Source organism: Candoia aspera, chromosome 1 (assembly GCF_035149785.1).
Source record: "Candoia aspera isolate rCanAsp1 chromosome 1, rCanAsp1.hap2, whole genome shotgun sequence".
Classification (NCBI taxonomy): Eukaryota; Metazoa; Chordata; class Lepidosauria; order Squamata; family Boidae; genus Candoia; species Candoia aspera.
Window position 1 is genome coordinate 200,496,910 of NC_086153.1, and position 24,180 is coordinate 200,521,089.

The 24,180-nt window shown below is 48.5% G+C and overlaps 1 protein-coding gene across 1 annotated transcript in view; it reads left to right on the forward strand.

The window, feature by feature from the left end:
• LOC134507573 (coiled-coil domain-containing protein 148-like) overlaps positions 1 to 24,180 on the forward strand; it is an 82,323-nt gene that overhangs the window by 51,458 nt on the left and 6,685 nt on the right. Inside the window, exon 4 of the mRNA XM_063318342.1 lies at positions 22,641 to 22,758. Coding sequence (XP_063174412.1) covers positions 22,641 to 22,758 — 118 coding nt within the window. The remainder of the gene's footprint in view (positions 1 to 22,640; positions 22,759 to 24,180) is intronic.

The window sequence follows — 24,180 nt, forward strand, 5'->3', positions numbered from 1 at the left end:
CAGCTTCCCACAACCATCCCCCATCCTCCCATCCAGACTGCCGGTGGAGCAGGGCTGGAGACGGCTCCGGGATGAATCTCCACCCGGCAGAGCCTGGCCATCAGTATCCCCACCCCGAAAAGGGAAAGCTACTTAACCTGGGGCCAAACCACTCAAGCGCCTGCTGGTTCCACTCCAACCGGAGGCGGAGTGAGAGACTTTTCTGTCAAATTTGATGGGGATCCAACAAAGTTATCTTTCTTTTTAACTAATGCTAAAAGTTATATGAGGCAGTTTGGGGCATGCTTCCCTTCCGAAGAGGCTAAAATAACTGCCATTGCCACCAAGTTGAAGGGTCAAGTGGCTGACTGGTATGTTCAATTAAGTGATGCTGACTCCCCTGCACTTGATTATTTCAATGATTTCATGTGGGCGTTAAAGCTGCATTTTGAAGATCCTCTGGCCAAGGCAAGAGCTAAGAAGGCATTGAAGGATCTTACCCAGGGCCAAATGTCAGTAGCTGATTACACCCTAGAGTTTAAAGCTCTGGCTGGGAAAATCACTGACTGGTCTGAGTCAACTCTAATAGAACATTTTAAAGAGGGACTGAACCAGGACGTCCTGCGTTCGGCATTGTGTAGAGACGACCCCGAGTCATTGTACGACTGGATCTGTCTGGCAGGAAAGGCTGAGCATGCTCAGCATCCCTTCATGCAAACTAGAAAACCTGAAAAAAACCCGCCACCATGAAAGGACCCCGAAGTGCTGCGACTGCTGCCCGGCCAAGCTATAGAGCCTGGGATGAGGAGAGAGATCAGCGCTACGCGAGGGTTCAGTGTCACCGATGCGGAAAGGAGGGCCATCGAGCAGCTGATTGCCCAAAAGCCAAGGCTGGAGATTGGGCGGGGAAGCCACCGGCCAAATCGCCGCCACCCCTCATGATGAATGACAGCAGCCAAAGGGACAGCCGATGCTGAAGAAGTAATCTACTTCTCAGGAGAGGCTGAAGACGACTCTAAGGAGCCAGCGGGAAACGCCAGCCACCTGCCATGAAGGGCGCTAGTGGGCAGGTGGAAGAGGATGGGCACGAGGATGCTATGGTGAGTGCTGACTGTCCCACTTTAGCAGTAAAAGTGAAATTGGGTTCCTGCACAAAAACTCCAGAGGTATGGGCTTTAGTTGACTCTGGGTGTTCCAGGTGTTTAATTCACCCTGATCTGGTTGCTGCTTTGGAACTGCCTAGTTTCCCCCTCCAGCATCCTTTGATCTTCACACAATTGGATGGTTCAATAGTGGGGGGGGGGGGCGGCGGCAACCCATTTCACTGGAACTGTGGCAATGCAAATGGGCAGCCACCGTGAGACTTTGAAATTTGTTGTAGCACCTGTTGGCAATCCCTTGGTAATCCTGGGGATCCCCTGGTTGACCTATCGAAGCCCCTATATAAACTGGGAGCACAGAACTGTGACTTTTAAAGATGGGTTTTACCAAGCTCCTACAGTGGAGATAGTTGCACGTGCGGGGGTTGGAAGGGCATCGATAGCCACGCCACGCCCTAACTTGCCACATTTAGAAGGCTTGCCTGCTCAATACCAAGAATTTGCAGACGTTTTTGGGGAAATGGAAGCAGATCAGTTACCCCCCCATCAGAAAACTGACTGTGCGATAGAGTTGGTCCCCAATGCTCAATTGCCCAAGCCAAAAATTTATCCGATGACTCAGAAGGAGCTCAAGGCATTACAGGACTTCATTGACAAAAATCTGTCAAGGGGGTTTATTGAACCTGCAAATTCCCCAGTTGGGGCTCCTCTGTTATTCCGGGAAAAGAAAGATGGCACGCTTCAACTCTGTACAGACTATCGACGGTTAAATTCCATCTCTATTGTCAACAAGTACCCTCTTCCGCTCATGAAGGACATGTTAGCTCATTTGTCAAAGGGCAAGATTTTCTCCAAGTTCGATCTTCACGAAGCCTACTTCCGCATTCGCATAAAAGCTGGGGATGAGTGGAAAACTGCTTTTAATTGCCCACTGGGTTCATTTCAGTACAAAGTCCTCCCTTTTGGGTTGGCAGGGGCGCCCGGAGTCTTCATGCAATTGATTAATGAAGTATTACATGATCATTTGTTTAAAGGGGTCCTGGTTTATTTAGATGATGTTCTCATTTACACTGAAACCGAAGAGGAACACGAACGCCTCCTCAGACAGGTGTTACGCAAGCTTAGAAATGCCAAACTCTATGCCAAACTTTCCAAATGTGAGTTTCACAAAACCCAACTTGACTATCTGGGCTATCGAGTGTCTGACCGGGGTATAGAAATGGACTCTGCAAAAATTCAGGCGATTCTAAGTTGGGAACGTCCCCGCACCCAGAGGCAATTACAAAGTTTCCTAGGGTTCAGTAATTTCTATCGGCAATTTATCCAGGGGTTTGCTGAGATTGCTCTGCCCCTCACTGATCAAGGACTTGGGGGAGACACGAAAAGTAAAAAACCCTGGGGCAATGCTGAATTGGATGCCTGAATGCCAGGCAGCATTTGAAAAATTAAAAAACCTTTTCACTGCTGAGCCTATTCTACAGCACCCCGATCCTGAACGCCCCTTTGTGGTCCAAGTTGATGCTTCTGACTCCTCTATTGCGGCTATTTTGTTACAAAGGGATTCAGAAATTCGCTTAAAACCCTGCGCTTATCTATCCAGGAAATTTTCTGAAACAAAACGCCTTTGGCATGTTTGGGAAAAGGAGGCATTTGCTGTAAAAGCCGCTTTGGAAGCCTGGCATCACCTCCTGGAAGGTGCTAAATGCCCTTTCGAGGTTTGGACCGATCACAGGAATTTGGAAGCCCTCTGCACCCCACGACGTCTCAGCCCTACACAGATTCGCTGGGCTCAGTTTTTCAGTCGCTTTAACTTCCAGTTAAAATTTATTCCGGGAAAGAAAAACCTTCTGGCCGATGCTTTGTCACATTTACCTCAGGACCTTGACCAGGTGGCAGATGTGGTTGGGACTGTTTTCACTGAACCACAACTGGGCTTGGTTGCTGTCACTCACAGCCAGACCCCTGCACAGGGAACCCCGCCCCCAGCCCAGTCTGGGAAGCGGAAAGTGCAAGTTCCTTGTCAGTTACAGAAGGACTTTTTCCGGACACTGAAATCTGACACTTGCTTGCTAGCTAGTAGAGACAATGTTTCTTTTGAAAACGGTCTGGCGTGGGTGGAACACTGCCTTTATGTGCCTGAAACTTTAAGAGCTGATGTTTTGTAGCGTTCCCATGATGATGAACTTGCTGGAAACTTTGGTTTTGTCAAAACCTTGGATTTGATTCATCGTCAATTTTGGTGGCCAACCTTAAGACGTGATGTAAAAGACTATGTGGCTTCCTGTCCTGTTTGTGCCGTGTCTAAACGAAAAGGGGGGAAACCACAGGGGCTTCTACAGCCAGTGGCCAGCCCATCCCGCCCCTAGGATGAGATTTCTATGGATTTTATTGTGGACCTACCTCCCAGTCAGAAGAAAACTGTCATTTGGGTTGTATCGGACTTTTTCTCTAAACAAGCTCATTTCATTCCATGTGCATCCATCCTGTCAGCCACACAATTAGCGCACCTATTTCTCCACCACATCTACCGCCTCCACGGTAGCCCCTCTCATTTAATTTCTGACAGCGGCACACAGTTTACTTCCCAATTTTGGAAATCATTTTTAAAATTGATTGGCACTAAACAAGCACTGTCCACATCATCCCATCCACAGACTGACGGTTCTACTGAGATTTTAAATGCCACTCTTGAACAGTTCCTTAGAGCATACATTAACTACCATCAGGACAATTGGGTGGAGTTGTTACCTTTTGCTGAAGTTGCTTACAACAATGCTATGCATCAAAGTACCGGACAAACCCCTTTTCGCATGGTTTCTGGTCACGAATTTGTTCCCATCCCTGAACTGTCACAGCTCCCTTCCCAAACATGTTCTGCGTCTGACTGAGCTGTTAAATTGTCTGATTCCTGGCCAGTCATTCAACAAGCTTTGGCTGATGCCCAGGCTGCTTACAAGTCTCAAGCTGATAAGCATTGCTCTTTACAACACGACTTCAAAGTTGGGGATCAGGTGTATCTATCCACTAAATATATCAAATCACCTCAACCCTCTAAAAAACTTGCTCCCAAATTCATTGGTCCTTTTCCTGTTGTTCATCTTGTCAATCCAGTTACTGTTAAATTGGACCTGCCTCACAATTTGAAATGCTTGCACCCTGTTTTCCATTGCAGTTTGCTTAAGCCTGTGCACCACTCACCGCATTGGCACCCTCAACCTCCTCCTCCTGCTCCAATTATGATTGACGGCAAACAACACTTTGAAGTCAAGGACATCGTTGATTCTTGCAAGCTTCGAGGCACCCTGCAGTATCTGGTCTGATGGAAACATTTTCCTCATCCTGAATGGGTGTCTGCCCACCATGTTAATGCTCCTGATTTAGTTAACCATTTCCACCTTGCTTATCCTATGAAGCCTGCTGCTTAATGTATTCTTCATTTGGGGGGGGGCAATATGTCATGTTCATTGTTTCAATGTACAGTATACATCGTAACATTTCACATGCCATGGCGCTGACGCGCGTTTCTGTTTCGGAGGGAGCTGCTGTGAGACCTTGTACCTAGCTCTGTATGTTAAATCAGTAGAATGGAATGTGTTTGGATTATTTTCTCTGTTCAAGGACTTTTCCCGCAGACCATCAGAAACCGTTAGGAGCACCTGGGATTGTGAACTTGGGAAGATTCTATGGGGGGAGGGATTTCATATGCACCAAGGGTTTTTAGTTTGCATTTGGCGTGCTTTCATCATTCTCAGCTTTCTCTGTGATCCTGCATACTATTCTTTAATAAATCAGATATCTTTGAATTCCTACTCATGAGTCTGATGGTGTTTTAGAATAGGCAACCATTACAGTCACTTGAATTAAATGGTTCTCTAATAATGCAAAAGTCCAAAAGCTGTAGGCTGAGGTGAATCTCTGAGAATGATGAGTGACTGCATTTAAATAAAGAGAGAGGGATAATTGTTTGAGACATAATGTGTAATGATTGCCTATTCTAAAACACTATCAGACTCATGAGCAGGAATTCAAAGATATCTGATTTATTAAAAAATATTACGCAGGATCACAGAGAAAGCTGAGAATGATAAAAGCGCGCCAAATGCAAACTAAAAATGCTCGGTGCAAATGAGATCCCTCCCCCCGTAGAATCTTCCCAAGTTCACAATCCCAGGTGTTCCTAACGGTTTCTGATGGTCTGCGGGAAAAGTCCTTGAACAGAGAACATAACCCAAACACATTCGATTGTAATGAACACAGATACAGAGCTTGGTACAAGGTTTCACAGCAGCTCCCTCCCAAACAAACGTGCGTCAGTACCATGGCATGTGAAACGTTATGATGTATACTGTACATTGAAACAGTGAACATGACATACTGCCCCCCCAAAAGAAAGAAAACACTAAGCAGCAGGCTTCAAAGGGTAAGCAAGGTGGAAACAGCGAACTAAATCAGGAGCATTAACGTGGCGAGCAGACACCCATTCAGGATGAGGAAAGTGTTTCCATCGGACCAGATACTGGAGGGTGCCTCGAAGCTTGCGAGAATCAATGACCTCCTTGACCTCAAAGTGCTGTTGGCCGTCAATCATGATCGGAGCAGGAGGAGGAGGTTGGGGATGCCAGCGGGAGGAGTGGTGGACCGGCTTGAGCAAGCTGCAATGGAAAACAGGGTGCAAGGGTTTCAAATTGTGAGGCAGGTCCAATTTAACGGTAACTGGATTGATAAGACCAACAATAGGGAAAGAACCAATGAACTTGGGAGCAAGTTTTTTAGAGGGTTGTGGTGACTTGATAAATTTGGTAGATAGATACAGCTGATCCCCAATCTTGAAGTCGTGTTGCAAGGAACGATGCTTATCGGCTTGGAACTTGTAAGCAGCCTGGGCATCAGCCAAAGCTTGTTGAATCATTGGCCAGGAATCAGCCAGCTTAACAGCCCAGTCAGAGGCGGAACATGTTTGGGAAGGGGGTTGTGGCAGTTCAGGGATGGGAATAAAGTCGTGACCGGAAATCACACGAAAAGGGGTTTGCCCGGTACTTTGATGGACAACATTGTTGTAAGCCACTTCAGAAAAGGCAGTAACTCCACCCAATCGTCCTGATGGTAGTTAATGTATGCTCTAAGAAATTGTTCAAGAGTGGAGTTCAAAATCTCAGTAGAACCGTCAGTCTCAGGATGGGAAGAAGTGGACAGCACTTGTTTGGTGCCAATCAATTTTAAAAATCATTTCCAAAACTGGGAAGTAAACTGTGTCCTGCGGTCACTGACCAAATGGGAGGGGCTACCATGGAGGCGGTAGATGTGGATGAGAAATAGGCATGCCAATTGCGGGGCTGATGGGATGGGTGCACATGGAATGAAATGTGCCTGTTTGGAAAAAAAATCTTTTACAACCCAAATAACAGTTTTCTTCTGACTGGGAGGTAGGTCCACAATGAAATCCATAGAAATCTCGTCCCAGGGATGGGATGGGCTGGCCACTGGCTGTAGAAGCCCCTGTGGTTTCCCCCCTTTATGTTTTGACATTGCACAAACAGGACAGGAAGCCACATAGTCTTTTACATAGCATCTCAAGGTAGGCCACCAGAATTGACAACGAACCAAATGTAATGTTTTGACAAAACCAAAATGCCCAGCAAGTTTATCATCATGGGAACACTGTAAAATGTCAGCTCTTAAAGTTTTGGGTACATAAAGGCGGTGCTCCACCCATGCCAGACCGTTTTCAAAAGAAACAGTGTCTTTATTAGGTAGCAACCAAGTATCAGATTTCCGCACCTGGAGAAAGTCCTTCTGTAACTGACAAGGAACTTGCAGACTGGGCTGGGGGCAGGGTTGCCTGCACACAGGTCTGGCTCCGAGTGACAGCAATCAAGCCCAGTTGTGGTTCAGTGAGAACAGTCCCAACCACATCTGCCCCCTGGTTAAAATCCTGAGGTAAACGTGACAAAGCATTGGCCAGAAAATTTTTCTTTCCTGGGATAAATTTTAACTGGAAGTTGAAACAACTGAAAAACTGAGCCCAGTGAATTTGTCTAGGACTGAGACGCCGGGGGGTGCGGAGGGCTTGCAAATTCCTGTGATCGGTCCAAACCTCAAAAGGGCATTTAGCGCCTTCCAGGAGGTGATGCCAGGCTTCCAAAGCGGCCTTTACAGCAAATGCCTCCTTTTCCCAAACATGCCACTGGCGTTCGGTTTCAGAAAATTTTCTGGACAGATAAGCGCAGGGTTTTAAGTGATTTTCAGAATCTCTCTGTAACAATATAGCCCCAACCGAGGAGTCAGAAGCATCAACTTGGACCACAAAGGGGCATTCAGGATCGGGGTGCTGTAGAATAGGCTCAGCAGTGAAAAGGTTTTTTAATTTTTCAAATGCTGCCTGGCATTCAGGCATCCAATTCAGCATTGCCCCAGGGTTTTTTTACTTTGCGTGTCTCCCCCAAGCCCTTGGTACGGAGTAAATCAGTGAGGGGCAAGGCAATCTCACCGAACCCCTGGATAAATTGGGGATAGTAATTACTGAACCCAAGGAACCTTTGCAATTGCCTCCGGGTGCGGGGATGTTCCCAACTTAAAATCTTCTGAATTTTTTCAGGGTCCATTTCAATGCCCTTGTCAGACACTCGATAGCCCAGATAGTCAAGTTGGGTCTTGTGGAATTCACATTTGGAAAGTTTGGCATAGAGTTTGGCATTTCTAAGCTTGCGTAACACCTGTCTGAGGAGGCGTTCATGTTCCTCCTCAGTTTCAGTGTAAATGAGAACATCATCTAAATAAACCAGGACCCCTTTAAACAAATGATCATGTAATACTTCATTAATCAATTGCATGAAGACTCCGGGCGCCCCTGCCAACCCAAAAGGGAGGACTTTGTACTGAAATGAACCCAGTGGGCAATTAAAAGCAGTTTTCCACTCATCTCCAGCTCGTGTGCGAATGTGGAAATAGGCTTCACGAAGATCGAGCTTGGAGAAAATCTTGCCCTTTGACAAATGAGCTAACATGTCCTTCATGAGCGGAAGAGGGCACTTGTTGACAATAGAGACGGAATTTAACCCTCAATAGTCCGTACAAAGTCGAAGCGTGCCATCTTTCTTTTCCTGGAATAGCACAGGGGCCCCAACTGGGGAATTTGTAGGTTCAATAAACCCCCTTGACAGATTTTTGCCAATGAAGTCCCATAATGCCTCAAGCTCCTTCAGAGTCATCGGATAAATTTTTGGCTTGGGCAATTGAGCATTGGGGACCAACTCTATCGCACAGTCAGTTTTCTGATGGGGGGGTAGCTGATCTGCTTCCATTTCCCCAAAAACATCTGCAAAGTCTTGGTATCGATCGGGCAAGCCTTCTAAATGTGCCAAGTGAGGGCGCGGCGTGGCAGTCGCAGCCCTTCCAACCCCCACATGTGATGCTCTCTCCGCTGTAGGAGCTTGGTAAAACCCATCTTTAAAAGTCACAGTTCTGTGTTCCCAGTTTATATAGGGGCTCAACCAGGGGATCCCCAGAATTACCAAGGGATTGCCAACAGGTGCTGCTACAAATTTTAAAGTCTCACGGCTGCCCATTTGTATTGCCACAGTTCCAGTGAAATGGGCTGCCGCCCCCCCCCCTGCCGTTGAACCATCCAACTGTGTGAAGATCAAAGGCTGCTGGAGGGGGAAGCTAGGCAAGTCCAAAGCAGCAACCAGATCAGGGTGAATTAAACACCTGGAACACCCAGAGTCAACCAAAGCCCAGACCTCTGCAGTTTTTGTGCGGGAGCCCAATTTCACTTTTACTGCTAAAGTGGGACAGTCAGCACTCATCATAGCATCCTCGTGCCCATCCTCCTCCACCTGCCCGCAGGCGCTCTTCATGGCAGGTGGTGTCATGCACTGTCTCTCTCTGAATAACACTCAGACACTGGTTTGCGAATCAGGCTCTGGTTTATTGCAGGGCAGGTACAGCGTCGGTAGAAAAAAGCTGAGAGTGACAGGAGCGCGCCGGTGCGGGGTTTAAATACCCCACGCCGGTCAGCGCCCCCTCGCTCACGGTCACGTCACTCCCCTTTGTCCAATACGTTGCCCTGCCGGTGGGTGAGGGTTTCCGGGATCGCCCATCATCAGGTTTCCCATTCTTCTGCTGATTGCTTTCAGCTGGGCGATCCCCGTTGTATTGCCGCTGATGGCTTGGGTGGCTCCGTGATCCGTTTAGCTATTGTTTGTTAGCCGTTAGTCGTTGTGGGTTGATGGCTACTTATCTTGTACCCCTTTACCTATTTCCTTGTCATTGTCATGTGTGCCATTGCGCTGATGACTTTAGCTCAACGGCACTCATGACATACTGCCCCCTTTTCGAATAGTGTTCTCCCCCGGTTTTCTGGGTTTTCCCCGTGGAGCTGTCAAAATGCCACATTTTTTTTTTTTTTTTCAAAGTTCCCGCCGGAGTAGTTGTCGCCCCTCCCTTTGCTCCTCCCTCTACCACGTGCCTTCCCAGGGTGTGTCCATGGTGCGCATGCTCGGGTCCTGACCTGGCGTGCGCATGCTCCAGCCACACCCTGTTTGTTTGGCTCAGTTCGGCGAGGCGAGAGGCGTGGCTGGTCGGGTGCTTCTCAGCTCCAGGTAGGGCCCTTCTTTTCCTTATTTAGAGTGCGTCGCCTTTGTTGTGTCTCCTGGGCGTTGCCCCCAGGTTGCCCTGTTGACTTGCTTGCCACTCCCCCGCGGCCGGGGGGCGGGGGGGAGGGTGCTGGCGAACGTTTGTCACCACCCCGTGGGCCCGGGGCGGGGGGAGTGAGTCCCGGGGGGGGGAAGGTCCACCCAAGTCGCGGGCTTGGGGGGGCCCTTTCCCTTGGGGCACGGGAGGCGGGGGGGGCCTGCGGAGGGGGGGTTTGGTTTTGCTGACCTTGGTTGCGGTTTGTCGGGGTATGCCCGGTGAAATGCTCTGGTCAGGTCAGGCGCGTTAACGTTGTGCGCCGCCACCCATTCCGGGTGGGGGAAGTGTTTCCACCTGACCAGATAGTGTAGGGTTCCTCGTTGCTTGCGGGAGTCGAGAATGTCCCTTATCTCGAAGTGGTGTTGCCCGTCGATCATTACCGGTGCGGGCTGTGGCGTGCTTGGGTGCCATCGGGAGGTGGTTGCCGGTTTCAGGAGGCTGGTGTGGAACACCGGGTGGAGTCTCCGGAGGTTGTGTGGCAGGTCCAAGCGTATTGCTACCGGGTTCACTATTTGCGTGACTCGGAACGGCCCGATGTACTTAGGCCCCAGTTTTTTCGAGGGTTGGGTTGACTTTAGGAACTTGGTGGATAGATAGGCCATATCCCCCGCCTGGAACGTCGGTTGTTGGCGCCGGTGCTTGTCGGCCTGCTCTTTGTAGGCAGCCTGTGCATCCTTCAGCGCCGCCGTGATTACTGGCCATGCTTCCGCGATCTTCCGTCCCCAGTCGCTAGCGTCCACCTGGGGTTCCGGGGGTTGAGGTAGCTCCGGTATGGGGACGAAGTCGCGCCCCGAGACCACTTCGAACGGAGTTTTCCCCGTGCTCGTGTGGACGGCGTTGTTGTATGCGACTTCGGCGAACGGGAGCAGTTCAGCCCAGTCGTCTTGGTGGTAGTTAGTATATGATCGTATAAATTGCTCTAAGGTGGCATTAAGAACCTCAGTGGCTCCGTCCGTCTGAGGGTGCCAAGCCGTAGATAGGGCCTGTTGGGTCCCCGTCAGCTTCAGGAAGGCCCGCCAGAATTTGGAGGTGAACTGTGTGCCCCTGTCGGTCACCACACGTGCGGGACATCCGTGTAGCCTGTACACGTGGATGAGGAAGAGTTTGGCTAGCTGTTGTGAGGATGGGACCGACGTGCAGGGGATGAAGTGGGCCTGCTTAGAGAAGTAGTCCTTCACCACCCAAATGGCCGTTTTCTTCTGGCTGGGTGGGAGGTCCACTATAAAATCCATAGAGATTTCCTCCCATGGGCGGGAGGGTTCTGCCACCCGTTGCAATAGCCCCGCGGGTTTGCCTGGTGCCCGTTTGGCCCTAGCGCACGTTGGGCAGGACGCCACGTAGGTTTTTACGTCTCGCCTGAGCGCGGGCCACCAGAATTGACGCCGTGTTAGGTGTAGGGTCTTGAGGAACCCAAAGTGTCCCGCTTGCTTGGCGTCGTGTGACCTATGCAAGATCGCCTGGCGTTGCGAGTCCGGGACGTAGATTCTGCCTTCCCCCCATGCCAGGTCTTGTGCCATCGTTACCTTGTCGGGGTTTGCCAGGAACCAGGGGTCGGTTTTGAGGGCGGCGGCGAGGTCCGTGCGCATTCCCCCTGGTAGTTGCGGTTGGCTTCTTTCCGTCGCCGGTTGTCCCGCCGTCGGCTGCGCCGTAGAGTCGAGCTGCCTCCGTGCTCCGCTTCGGGTGGTCACGGCCATCCCCAGTTGCGAGGCGGATAGGACCGTCCCAATGGTGTCTGGGGCGGGCTCTTCGTCTTGGGGCAGTCGGGAGAGGGCGTCGGCCAGGAAGTTCTTCTTGCCCGGCATGAACTTCAGCTGGAACTCAAAGCGGCTGAAGAATTGGGCCCATCGGACCTGTTTTGGGCTAAGGCGTCTGGGCGTTCGTAGGGCCTCGAGGTTCCGGTGGTCCGTCCAGACCTCGAATGGTTGGGTGGCTCCCTCGAGTAGGTGTCGCCATGTCTCTAGTGCCGATTTCACCGCGAAGGCTTCTTTCTCCCAGACGTGCCATCGCCTCTCTGTCTCGGAGAACTTCCTTGACAGGTAGGCGCATGGTTTCAGGAGTCCCGTGGGGTCTTTCTGTAGCAGGATGGCTCCCAGGGAGAAGTCTGAGGCGTCGGCTTGGACCACGAACGGCCGTTCTGGGTCCGGGTGCGCGAGGATTGGCTCTGTAGTGAAGAGCGCTTTCAGCTTATCGAATGCGGTCTGGCACGCGGGAGTCCAATTCAGCACTGTGCCTGGGTTCTTGGCGCGTCGGGTGTCCCCCACCCCTTTGGTTTTGAGGAGGTCCGTTAAGGGGAGGGCTATCTCAGCGAACCCCCGGGCGAATGACCTGTAGAAATTCGCGAATCCGAGGAAGCTCTGTAGTTGCCGTCTGTTGCGGGGCCGCTCCCAGTTTAGCACCGCTTCGACTTTTGCGGGGTCCATTTTGATGCCATCCCCGGAGATTCGATACCCCAGGTAGTCTAGGCGCTCTTTGTGAAACTCGCACTTTGTAGGCTTTGCATAGAGCTGCGCCCTTCTGAGCTTGTCGAGGACTTGCCTGACTAGGGTTACATGTTCCTCGTGCGTTTTTGTGTAAATAAGGACGTCGTCGATGTAGACCAGGACCCCTTTAAACAGATGTTCATGCAGTACCTCATTGATGAGCTGCATGAACACCCCAGGGGCCCCCGCGAGTCCGAAGGGCAGTACCTTGTACTGGAAAGCGCCTAGGGGGCAGTTAAACGCCGTCTTCCATTCGTCCCCCTCCCTGATTCGGATGCGATAGTACGCCTCGCGAAGGTCCAATTTGGAAAAGACTTTGCCCGTGGACAGGTGGGCGAGCATGTCCTTCACCAGGGGTAAGGGGTATTTGTTGGACAGGGAAGCCGCGTTTAGGCCCCGGTAGTCGGTGCAGAGCCGTAGGGTCCCGTCTTTCTTCTCCCGGAATAAGACGGGGGCTCCGACCGGTGAGCATGCTGGCTCTATGAATCCCCTGTCTAGATTTTTATCGATGAACTCCCGGAGGGTTGCCATCTCCTTCGGGGTCATCGAATAAATTTTTGGTCTAGGTAAGGGGACGTCGGGCAGTAGGTCGATCCGGCAATCCGTCTTGCGGTGGGGGGGTAGTTGGTCAGCCTCTGCCTCTCCGAAGACCTCGGAGAAGTCGGCGTATTGTTCTGGTAGGTCTGCTGTGGTGGCGGCGTTGTCTTGTGTGGTCGCCTCCGCTCGTCCTACCGTGGGGTGGCTTCTGCCCGCTGGAACTGGTGCTCGATACTCGCCGTCGCTGAATGTGAAGGTGCGGGTCTCCCAGTTGATCCGCGGGTTGTTTGTCGCGAGCCATGGCATCCCCAGGACTGCAATGGGCCGTCCGATGTGCGTGACTACGAACGATGTGCGCTCGGTGTGAGTGCCCATTTGCAGGGTGACCGGCTCGGTTTGTAGCGTGGCTGGTTTCCCTCCCGCTGTAGAGCCGTCCAGCTGGTGGAATGCCAGCGGCGTGGGGAGGGGGAAGCAGCGGAGTTCGAGTTTGGCGACTAGGTCGGGGTGGATGAGGTTTTTTGAGCACCCCGAGTCCACTAGTGCCGCGGCCGTGGTGGCTCCGTTGCTGGCAGAGAGTTGAATTGCTGCCAATATTACGGGGCTTTCGTCGTTTCGTTGAGGTGGTCCGCGTTGCTGTCCCACCGCCTGCCTCGCCACGCGTCTCATGGCAAGCGGGGAGCATTTCCCGCCGGCTGGTCGGGGTCTGTATTGTTCTCTTCCCCCCAGTAAGCGTCCCAGCCCTCTTCCGGTGTCGCTGTGGCCACGGTCATTCGGCGGTGAGGAGGCGGCCCCGGGTTGGGTGGTTTGGGGCTAATTTTCGGAGTGGGTTTGGGCGCGCTGGTCGGCGGTCGGTTGGCGAAGCAATCCGCCGTCTTGTGCCCTAATTTGCCACACCTCCCGCAGGGCTCCCGGTTGAACTTCTTTTTTGGGTATATGGGGCCGGCCATCCCCCCGTGTGGTGCGGGTACCTTTTTCTCGGCATAGTTTGTGTCTTCCGTGGTTGTCATGAGGAAGGTGCGGTGCGCGTGTTCGGCTTTCCCCGCGAGGTGGATCCACCCGTGTAACGTTTCTGGGTCGTCGCGGTAGAGGGCCCATTGGAGAACGTCGCGGTTGAGCCCCCTTTTGAACATTTCTAGCAGGGTGGTCTCGGACCAGTCGCTGACCTTCCCTGCGAGGGCTTTGAACTCCAGGGCGTAGTCAGGGACCGTGCGTGTGCCCTGTTTAAGTCTTTGGAGTGCGTTTTTCGCCCGTACTTTGGCTAGGGGGTCTTCGAAGTAGTTTTTCATCTCTTTGATGAAAGCGGGGAAGGTGGCGAGGGCGGGGGAGCTGGACTCGTACAGTTGGACGTACCAGTCCGCCGCCCTGTCTTGGAGTTTGATCGCCACGGCGGCGATCTTGTCGGCCTCGGAGTCATAGGAGTGTCCGTGCCTCCCCATGAACTCCCTAGCGTTGGTCACGAAAAACGAGAGTTTTGTGGGGGTCCCATCGAAGCAGATGGGGAAGTCCTTTGGGGCCCGGGCGTTTTGTGCGGCCCCGCCTCTCGCTTCCCGGGGTGTGGTGTCGGCCGCCTGTGCCGTCTGCTGGTCCTCCGCTGGCCCGTGTGGGTTCGGTGCTTCGCTCGGGGTGTGGGCTTGTGCGGGGACGTCGTTGGGTGGCGCGGGGGGCATAAGCGCCTGGAGCATGGTCCGGAGTTCCGTCAGTTGAGCCCGCATGGCCGCGAGTTCAGCTCGTGCCTCCTCGTCCACAGCCCGCGCCGCCGCTGGGGCCGGTTCCGTTGGCGCGTCCTCGGGGGTGGGTTGCCGGCGGGGTTCATCGTCCCTCTGCCGCGGGTCCGCTTCCTCCGCCGTCTGGTGGGTGTCTCCATCGTCCTCCTCCGTGTTGAGCGCCGTGGGGCCGTCGCTCCACGCCCGTTGCTGGGGTGCGATGTGGTGCGCGGGGTCCTCCGCTGGTTTCGGAAGTCGTGCTGCTCCCTCCCGCGGTCGGGTTGCCTCCGTCGCCACCTCCCCTTGGGGTTGGAGCTGAGGCTCGGGTCGGGTGGGGTGGGCGTCCATGGCTCCGGGAGTCCGCGGTGCCTCTGGCCTTGGTCGGTCCTCCTCTGTCTCTTGCCGCGCGGCTCGCCCTCCTTGCCCGCGCCGTTCCGGCCTCATCTTGCTGGTCTTCTCGCCGTCTACTCCTCCCGCGGCTCGTTGTCGTCCGGTGGGGCTCGGCGAGGCTGAGTTTATGACTCTCAGCTTTATGTCATGCACTGTCTCTCTCTGAATAACACTCAGACACTGGTTTGCGAATCAGGCTCTGGTTTATTGCAGGGCAGGTACAGCGTCGGTAGAAAAAAGCTGAGAGTGACAGGAGCGCGCCGGTGCGGGGTTTAAATACCCCGCGCCGGTCAGCGCCCCCTCGCTCACGGTCACGTCACTCCCCTTTGTCCAATACGTTGCCCTGCCGGTGGGTGAGGGTTTCCAGGATCGCCCATCATCAGGTTTCCCATTCTTCTGCTGATTGCTTTCAGCTGGGCGATCCCCGTTGTATTGCCGCTGATGGCTTGGGTGGCTCCGTGATCCGTTTAGCTATTGTTTGTTAGCCGTTAGTCGTTGTGGGTTGATGGCTACTTATCTTGTACCCCTTTACCTATTTCCTTGTCATTGTCATGTGTGCCATTGCGCTGATGACTTTAGCTCAACGGCACTCATGACAGGTGGCTGGCGTTTCCCGCTGGCTCCTTAGTGTTGTCTTCAGCCTCTCCCAAGAAGTAGAGTACTTCCTCAGTGTTGGCTGCACCCTTGGCTGCTGTCATCCGCCGCGAGGGGGGGGCGATTTGGTCGGCGGCTTGCCCGCTCGATCTCCAGCCTTGGTGTCATGTTCACCGTTCCAATGTTGCCGGTACATTGTAATGTTTTGCATGTCATTTGGCTGATGCGTGTTTCGTCTGGGAGGGGAGGAGGATTCCATCTCATGGGATTGTTATATGTTAGTAGCTGGATTGGAATGTGTTTGGGTTATCTCGTGTGTTCAAGGTTCCTTTCCCAGGACATCAGCAGAAACGGTTACCAGCACCTGGGGGGGGGGGGGAGTTTGCAACGGCAGGGCGAGGGGAGGGATTACGTTTGAGCCAAGGGTTTTTAGTTTGTATTTGGCGCGCTTTTACTCATTCTCAGCTTTCTCTGTATTTGCATACTATTCTTTAATAAATCAGATATCATTAAGTTCCTGCTTGTGAGTCTGAGTCTATTAGAGTAGGCAATCATTACACTTGGCTTTTGGGCAATCAGCTGCTCGATGACCTTCCTTTCCGCATCGGAGACACTGACCCCTCACGTAGCGCCGATCTCTCTCCTCATCCCAGGCTCTATAGCCTGGCCGGGCAGCAGTCACAGCACTTTGGGGTCCCCTCATGGTGGCTGGAGGTTTTTCAGGTCTTCTGGTTTGCATGAAGGTATGCTGACCGTGCTCGGCCTTGCCGGCCAGATGGATCCATTCATAGAATAACTCTGGGTCATCCCTACACAACACCCACCGTAGGACGTCCCAGTTCAGTCCCTCTTTAAACCGTTCTATTAAGGTTGACTGAGACCAGTCGGGGATTTTCCCAGCTAAAGCCTTAAACTCCAGGGGATAATCAGCTACAGACAGTTGGCCCTGGGTAAGATCCTTCAATGCCTTCTTAGCTCTTGCCTTGGCCAGAGGATCTTCAAAATGCAGCTTTAACGCCCACATGAAGTCCTCGAAATAATCAAGTGCAGGGGAGTCAGCCTCACTTAATTGAACATACCAGTCAGCCGCTCAACCCTTCGACTTGGTGGCAGTGGCAGTTATCTTAGCCTCTTCGGAAGGGAAGTATGCTCCAAACTGCCTCATGTAACTTTTAGCATTAGTTAAAAAGAAAGATAACTTGGTTGGATCCCCATCAAACTTGACAGAAAAGTCTCTCACCCCCACTCCTGTTGGAGTGGAATCGGCAGCTGCTTGAGTGGTTGGGCCCCAGGTTACAGTAGTTTTCCCTCTTTGGGGTGGGGACACTAGTGGTCGAGCCCTGCGGGGTGGAGATTCATCCCGGAGCCGTCTCTGGCCCCGCTCCACCGGTGGTCTGGATGGGAGGATGGGGGATGGTTGCGTGAATCTCCTCCGTGCCTCCCCTGCCCCCCCAATGACAGAGACAGGTTTCTTAGCAGGTACTCCATCGATTCTATTTTGGCCTCCATCACTCTTAGCCTTTCAGGGGTTTGAGATTCCTCCCTCCCTCGCGTGTTAGGCTGTCTCTCTGTTGATACTGTGGTAGATTCTACATCTGGGGTCAGCGGGAACCGATACTTCCAGGACACCTGGGACGTCCCTGGCTGGGCTTCTCCCATTTCATCCCAGGTGATCAACTCTGTGGGCGATTCGCTGGGTGCCAGTTGCTCTGGTTCTCCCCCATCGTCGGATTCCTCCACCTCAGGACTAGAACTCGATTCCTCCCAAAAATCTGAAGGTTCTGGGGTGAGGCTCTGTTCTCCGGTCTTGACCGTCATCTCGGGCATCAAACTAGCCATCTCCTCAAGTCCCCCGGTTGTGAGCTTGGACTCGGCCATCGTTAACTATTTTCCCTCACAAGAAACTAATCTTGGTAGGAGCTAACGGTACAACTTTGGGGATTCTCAGCTTTATGTAATGATTGCCTATTCTAAAACACTATCAGACTCATGAGCAGGAATTCAAAGATATCTGATTTATTAAAAAATATTACGCAGGATCACAGAGAAAGCTGAGAATGATAAAAGCACGCCAAATGCAAACTAAAAACCCTCGGTGCAAATGAGATCCCTCCCCCTGTAGAATCTTTCCAAGTTCACAATCCCAGGTGCTCCTAACGGTTTCTGATGGTCTGCGGGAAAAGTCCTTGAACAGAGAACATAACCCAAAAACATTCCATTGTAATGAACACAGATACAGAGCTTGGTACAAGGTTTCACAGCAGCTCCCTCCGAAACAGAAACGCGCGTCAGCACCATGGCGTGTGAAACGTTACGATGTATACTGTACATTGAAACAGTGAACATGACATAATGCTTAATTCCATGTTTTCTTTCTCTATAAAAAAGGAACAACCAGTCTTCATTAGCTTCCATTTCACTTCAGATATTGTAGTATCCAATTCCACATAACTGAGTTTGAGTCATCATCCCGTATTATTTAGAAAGCTTATATTTTGTTTTGTAGTAAAAAGATCCCCAAGGCAATTTCCAACAACAGGTGTACAACTCTCTCTCTCTGTCTCTCCTTTTCTTCCTCACGTGCACGCATACAGATGCTCACACTCACACAGAGCACATGCTACTCTGTTTAATGGCAGAGATCAGATAATATTTCCTTTCAGCCCCACAGCTGACTCTCCCTTTTTCTTTAACACCAGATAGCCCTCTGTAGTATTTTCCCCTGGCTTCATGCATCTGAAATGTAACAGAGACACCCACAGAGATTTTTCTTAGAGTAGTCTAGCTTCTAATCCGAATAGACTTTCTCTTTCCCAGCTAAATTGTTGGATGAAAGAAGTTGAGCCCCCACATGGTTGACTCTGGTAATCCTCTGCCCACACTGACATTTTGAAAATGTATTTGCCAGAGCTGTTGGACATGACTACACAAATGCAAGGCCTCTGAGAGTCAAATGCATTTTATTCAATTTCTCCCCTAGAATTTTCTTTGTTATGCATTTTCTTAGTCACTTCCTGTTGATATGAATAACCCCAACATTTTTGGAGGGTTCTCAGTGGAGGAAGGTTGCAGTAATGTCTCTAGCTTCCTCTGTTTGAGTCCCTTCATTCTGTTTGTTTATATTTCGGGAGGGAGGGAGGTTGGTTATGAGTTTCCCTTCTCCCCAACTATTTACTTGCAGTTCTTTCAGGTTCTAAACAAGAAGGATTCAGAGCTTCAGGGCAATTTATCTTCATAGATCTGCCTTTGAGATCCATTGATTATGTAACCTCTACATAAATAGTTCTACTTAAAGTGTTCACTTAAAACTGCGTATCCCAACTCACTGGTTTAAATATACCATATGACTGGTTTAAATGTCATATGAGAGATGAAGATGTGAGTTCCTCACTTGGTTTTCTTACCTATACAACCTATATAAGCTCTTCTTGTGAATACCCTCAATTTTCAATTTGTGGATTCAGCCAGTGTTAGGTTTCTGAGTTATCCATAGTGGTTCAACATGAAACCTAGTTTTGAAGATATAATTAAACCTTAAGAAAAAGTGACCTAGGGATGTTGTAGAATTCCCTGGACATTGTAACAGAAGTAAGGACCATTGGTTTGTCTCATCTGAAAACAATCCCTTTTTTATCAATTTTCCTCTGAGCCTGACTACTCTTGGAAATTATATAAGAATATGCTGATTGGGATGGCATTTAAATCCCATGGCTTAGCTGGCAATGGACATTTTTTCTGTCCCAAACAAAAATACAGTTAAAAATCAGTAATGCATAAGATATACTATAGTTTGAACCAATAGAAATAACCCTGATTTAACATGATTATTTTATTGTTACACAATCCTACTCTATTAGCTAGCTGTAAATCACACTGAAACTAATTGCTGCATAATTTTATATAACTCCTAAACTTTATATTTGTAACATTTTTACAGATCAAATTAAAAATGGATTGATATGGTGCTTTGAAAGTACCACAACTATAATCTTCTTTTCTAAGGTAGAAGACTTGATCATAATCTCCCACATAATACATAGCATATTCTTTAGCTGTGGTATAACATTTAATAAATAAAGATGTGATCTAAAGAACTTGTGCCTTGTACTTATGAATTGATGGAGTTCAGATGGAGATGAACCCAGATGAACCTTACTACTCAGTAGAATAAAACTACTATTTGAAAAAAGCAATAATTCCTACTTTCCTCCACTACTGAATCAAGACAAGCTGCTTATTCACATAGTATGCAAACTTCTACACACTTACCATATACTTTTACTAAGCCATCAATAGACTCACAATGTGGTCAGATAACACTGTGGAAAAACAATGGAAGCTAGGTGCAGCTGCAGGAACCAGGGAAAAGTCACGGCTGCTTTAAAGAGCAGCAGATAAGCATGATGTGATACTCCAAAACACCTTTTTACTTTGAGTTTGAAGCACTAGACAGCTTTTATACGAAACAGCCAAGATTTTTGATGTGATGCCTTGGTATGCAACAGAAACATAGACAATCTATAGCTGTGTTTCTCAACCTCAGCAACGTTAAGACTGTCTGGGGAATTCTGGGATTGAAGTCCACATGTCATAAAGTCGCTGAGGTTGAGAAACACTGATCTATAGATTTCATGTGGCTGCAGTGGAGAACTGTTCCTGCAAAAGGAGGATTAGAAATATGTGGGTCCTTCATTCTACTATCCAGCAATTTTATAGTTCGGCATTTTTTAAGGGTTTAAAAAATCTGCATAAATATTTGTAAAAAGAAATAGGGCTAAGTATGATTGTAAATGTATGAGATGACTGAACTGCTGCTTCTAGCTTTACTTGACCCTTGGAAATCTGTATATGTACTAGTTTCATTGTTAAAAAAATGATTGGCATCTTGTGGGAGAGAGATATTCGTCCCTGCTAAATGAAGTCAATAATAATAGATTTAGTGAAGAAATCTTCTGTGGACATGGGAGACTTGTACAATTATAGGCCAATCTCAAAAGTTCTACTTTGGGGAAAGATGATTGAGAACTGGGAGTTTTTCTGCTCCAGATTTACCCGAGTTACATTGATTTTTTTATCCATTTCAATTGGGCTTTGGCCAGGATGTTTCTGGGGCTAATTTGATGGTCTTGGTAACTTTATGCAGGATACTGGATAAGTTTGCACTGATTGAAAAGCAAATAGCGGCTTCTGACAGGATATTTTTGTTCGGATTATCATGTAATAGGGAACATTTGGCAATTAAAAGCTGTGGCATGGAATGTTTTAATCCTAAAATGTATTTTTGTTATCTCTTGTTTTTATATCATTATTGTTATATTTCTATGGAGCTGGTCAGGATATAAATGTAAATAAAGGAATAGAATTAAATAAACTACATATACATGTTATTAGGAATTTCCTTATTCATCCAGATTCTATTCCCATTTAATTAGAATGCATTTGAAGTCATACGTTGCTATAAATCAAGCTTCAATCTGTGCTAAGACTCCAAATGCTGCTTCCATGGTTCAAAGGAATTATTCCTTGTATAGAGGCAGTTGTAGCCATCTAAAGGTTGAAAAAGTTCATTCTAATCATTTGTACCCTGGTGTCAGTTCATTAGTTTCAGCAAGACTTTTGTACTTCCAAAATTCACTATTTAGGATTAAGGCTGATATTTTGCTAGCAATATGGGTAGGTAATACAATAAATAATAAGAATATTTTTCAAATTAGCTAGGATAACCATGTAATAATTATTTAAGCTGTTCTGCACATGTTTAATCAACTTAGTGCAATAATGGGAGGTTAATGAATGCTGGGGCTGTGTAGCACTTCAGATTCAATTCCAAAAAGATGCTTTGGAGCATAAAGAATCACAAATATAGCACCTCTTGCAAAAGATGCATCAGCATCTTTTCCTGGGGCTGCATGGCTGCTTTGAAGTTTGCAGGAAGAGCCTGTGTGCATAATCACTTGTTGATAAGCGACAAATTGGCTTGCCATGGTCTATGATCATAGTCCTGGGACTGGCTTCGTGTGATTCTTCTTCACTTAGCAGGTATAAGTTAGGTAAAGGTAAAGGTTTCCCTTGACGTAAAGTCCAGTTGTGTCCGACTCTAGGGGGCGGTGCTCATCTCCGTTTCTAAGCCTTGGAGCCGGCGTTGTCCGTAAGGACCCGTCCGTGGTCATGTGGCCGGCATAATGACACGGAATGCCGTTACCTTCCCGCCGAAGCGGTACCTATTGATCTACTCACATTGGCACGTTTTCGAACTGCTAGGTGAGCAGGAGCTGGGATTAACAACGGGAGCTCACCCCGCCGCGCGGTTTTGAACCGCCGACCTTCCGATCGGCAGCTCAGCGGTTTAACCCGCAGCGCCACCGCGTCCCTAGGTATAAGTTAGTTGGCTGAAATATGGTAGATGTGGAAATTTGCAATGAACTTTATAAGTGCATTGGGTGATAAGCCATCTAAATGCATTTTATTTTAAGACAGTCATATTATTTATTTGGGTTTGTCAGCATTCATACACAAATAATAATAACTACCAAAATGAAGACATTTGCAGTGCAATCCTATGCATGCATATTGAACTTAATATTTTCTCCTGAATAGGTGTCATGTTCACCGTTTCAATGTGCTTGGTACATCGTAACGTTTCGCATGTCATTTCCCTGATACGGGTTTGATCTCGGGAGGGAGGAAGATTCCTCTTCGGGGAGTGGTTATCTGTTGGCTGCTGGGTTGGAATGTGTTTGGGTTATCTCATGTGCTCAAGGTTGCTTTCCCAGGATGTGTGGAAAACGGTTACCAGCACCTGGGAGGGGGGTGGTTGCTATGGCCGGTAGGGGGGAGGGATTACGTTTGGAGCCAAGGGTTTTTAGTTTGTATTTGGTGCGCTTTTAGTCATTCTCAGCTTTCTCTGTATCTGCCATAATTTCCCTAATAAATCAGATTTCATTTAAGTAACCTCTTGTGAGTCTGAGTGTGTGGGGTAGGCAACCATTACAATAGGTCTGAGTAGCATTGCATTGCTTCTGTAACAAACATTCCTAGACAAACTATGGTTTATATCGCTTCTGTAATTAAGGTCTTAATTGTTCCTAATACTTGGCTGAATAATCAAACAGTATGAGAAGATAGACGAGCAGTAGGTCATTGATGTTGTTATGTCTTATTCAAAGAGTTCAGTTTAGGCAAAAGCTGTTGGAAACGCACTTGATGGAGAAAAAAGCGTCAATCCTCAAGGAAGCCCAGGAAGAAGAAGAAAGGAAGAAGCGCCTTGATGCTCTGAGGCAACAGGTAAAAACAGAAAACTGTCTGTTTTCATGTGGAATTAAACCTATTAAGGTTCAGCATAACATTTAAATTGAGAAATCTGTCTGTCAGAACATGAAAAGAGGAAAAATTCCTTCATCCTTTATAGCTCATTGTATGTTTCATTGTATGCTTTGACAAATCACATTGTTGTTGTTATTTTAAATCATTAGCGTTTAATTCTTAATCTGTGAATCCCACGTAACAGAAGGCTTTGACCATTGAATCTAGAACTAAACTTAATTATTTTCTGCGTGTGTGATTTAACACAAAGCAGATCGTCTCAACTGCAATCAATATGTTTTTTCCTTTTCCGTCTCTTTCCCCAGAGATATAGAAGTATCCATGGATTGTAATACCATCCACAGAACTCTGGTTATTGGATGGTGTAAAAGTACAATCAGTCACGGCAAGACAACTAGTTCTTTGGTAAAGTGGGTGTGTTTGCACCCTGGTTCTCCATTGCTAATTAATGTTGGTGTATATTTCTACATGCACACAGACTTGTTCTCACATATACCCTCGAGCGTCTTAACGTTATTTTCCTTCCTAGATCCTGCGTTTGATGCTCATGGGGATATTTTTGAAGTATAATCACAATGACAAAAAAAAAGGATACAAGTTATAGAAGGAAATACTGTGTAAAGTCCATGATGGTTGTCATTTTCACAGAAAAGGGTGGAGGGCACAGGATATTTTTGGTATGCACAAAAATTCAAATAAAGATATTGCATCATGGCAATAGCATTAGAGAGCTAAGTGTGTCCTCATATCTATCAATGTATTTCTTTGTCCCTGTCTTCCTTGGTTGTATGAATGTTTTTGAGAGTAAGTTTTATATTGCTGAAAGTGGAAAGAATGAAATGTGTATAATTCAGCAATCCATGCTAGCCCAGTGGATGGAAGAAGACTTTCATATATCAGTGCTTAATTTTCAAGGGAAACATTTGTATATTTGGAAATATATCTTATTTCCCAATCAATCCCAATTTCTCCCTCTCAAAGCAATAACATCCTGACACTGTGGATGGATGGAGATCCTCCCTCCCTCTCTCTCTCCCTCCCTCCCTCCTTTCTTTTTCTTTCTTTCTTTCTTTCTTTCTTTCTTTCTTTCTTTCTTTCTTTCTTTCTTTCTTTCTTTTTCTTATATTGTCAGATCTTCCCATTATGATTCAGAATTTTTTGTCTAAGTTTTTCTTTGGTACAATTTTAGCCTCCAGCATTTTTATAGCTGAGTATGCTATTCAGTGTTGCCTGCTGGTTCTTAGGCAATGCAAGTGACTACACAGGAATGATTCTCCAACCAAGCGGTTTTGAAGGTTGCTGCAGAATGGCATCAGAATCCACAATTACTGTTTCTGGGTAATGCTGAAATTTAAATGTGCTGGGTTCATGGAATCTGTAGTC